Source organism: Pagrus major, chromosome 7 (genome assembly GCF_040436345.1).
Source record: "Pagrus major chromosome 7, Pma_NU_1.0".
In the NCBI taxonomy this organism is placed as follows: domain Eukaryota; kingdom Metazoa; phylum Chordata; class Actinopteri; order Spariformes; family Sparidae; genus Pagrus; species Pagrus major.
The window spans coordinates 33,669,089-33,670,589 of record NC_133221.1 but is presented as its reverse complement, the minus strand read 5'-3'; the positions used below and the strand labels follow the sequence as shown (position 1 = coordinate 33,670,589).

General features: G+C 41.3%; 1 protein-coding gene across 1 annotated transcript in view; it reads left to right on the top strand.

Moving 5' to 3' along the window:
* Window positions 1-282: 282 nt before the first annotated feature.
* Window positions 283-1,501, top strand: part of LOC140999734 (immunoglobulin superfamily member 21-like) — a 31,328-nt gene continuing 30,109 nt past the window's right edge. The window contains exon 1 of the mRNA XM_073470253.1: window positions 283-435. Within this exon, the coding sequence (XP_073326354.1) occupies window positions 283-435 (153 nt within the window). The remainder of the gene's footprint in view (window positions 436-1,501) is intronic.

Genomic DNA, 1,501 nt, shown 5'->3' with positions numbered 1-1,501 from the left:
GATCCTTTATTTTTCTTTAATTCTGTTTTCTCTTTTTCATTTCCCATGCTCTCTTTGGCTGTGTATTGTGAGCTTTATATTTGTCAAATAGGAGTTGAAATCAACACAGCTTTGAAAAAAGCTGAGTGGCCACCAAAGCTACAGGCTACAGGGTCATTAACAGCAGTGAGGCTGTTGAGTGCAGTTCATCAAGTCCAGTAATGCTTTCATGGTGGATTGCTTTGTAAATGCATACAAACATTAACATCATAGTTCACTGAGAGGGCCATACTGGGGAAATTAATGTCATTTCCAATTATCTTCTATGTTCTCTCTTTGGCAGGTTATTTAACTGTTTCCATTGAGCCTCTTCCTCATGTTGTCATTGGAGACACAGTAACAGTCAAGTGCAACTTCCAAACAGACGGCAACCTCCGAGAGATTGTGTGGTTTCGGGTGAGCACACAGGTGAACTTGATGCATTGCTGCGTGCCATCTTCTCTATGCATTTGGTTGATGACACTCCCTCCTCCTTCTGCCCTCTACAATAGCCCTTAGGGGCAAGTGAATTTTTTTTCTGGTGCTCCATTTTCTAAGTTCTAAAATCTTTTTTTTTTCATGCGTGGAACAGAGTAAAAAAAATAAAAAATCACAAGAATGTTTTTTTCCCATGTGTTGAGCCGATTGTGTGTGTGAAACCCAGTGAAAAACTTCTTTTTTTCCAAGAGGAAAGTAAGGCTTATTTTTCAGTGTGTGTTTCTGTACAACTCATTTTGAACAACAACAACAGAAAGGCGGAAGTGCACGACCACTCATGTCCTAAATAAGATGAAAAGCATCCATGTTCCTCCAGGAGAGTTTTAATTTCTCCCTGCACTCTAAACACAAGATGCATCTATTACGGTATGTGACATGACTGTCATTTTTCTTTTTGGGAGGAAAATGTCATACTTGGTGCTAATCTGTCGTTCGTGTCACGGGTGGAATATTGAGAAGCTGAGAAGCTGCATTCACTACATGTGCCTGTTTTTCTGTCTTTCCAGCAGACACTTAACCTGGTGTAGCTTTGTGGTCAGGTTGTCCTCTGTCACTCCATAGAACTAGGCAATGGGCTGCAGACAATTGCTGTCTAGTTAAGGGTGTTACAACCTTCTCCATCCATGTCAGCCATGATTTAGCTTGATGTAGCAATTTTGGTGAAAGAGCCTAGAAAACCTATACTTATGTGCATGATAGGTCCCAATGTCAATCTATACAACTAACAGTCAGGCCAGGGAGACACTCATGCCATGCCATGCCACACTATTTATTCAGTGAAGTGTAGTTACGGTGAACTCTGCCTGCATCATGATTAGGACTCACAATGAGGATATGGAGTGTAACGATTCTGTGAGAGCTGTCACTGATTTTATTTACAGGCTTTCATAAATCATATAATCCATATTCATAGGTGGTGAGGATGATCCAGATGAGCTGACTGGAGAAGGCAGTGTCTCCAATGCGCTCTGTGCGCTGTCTCACA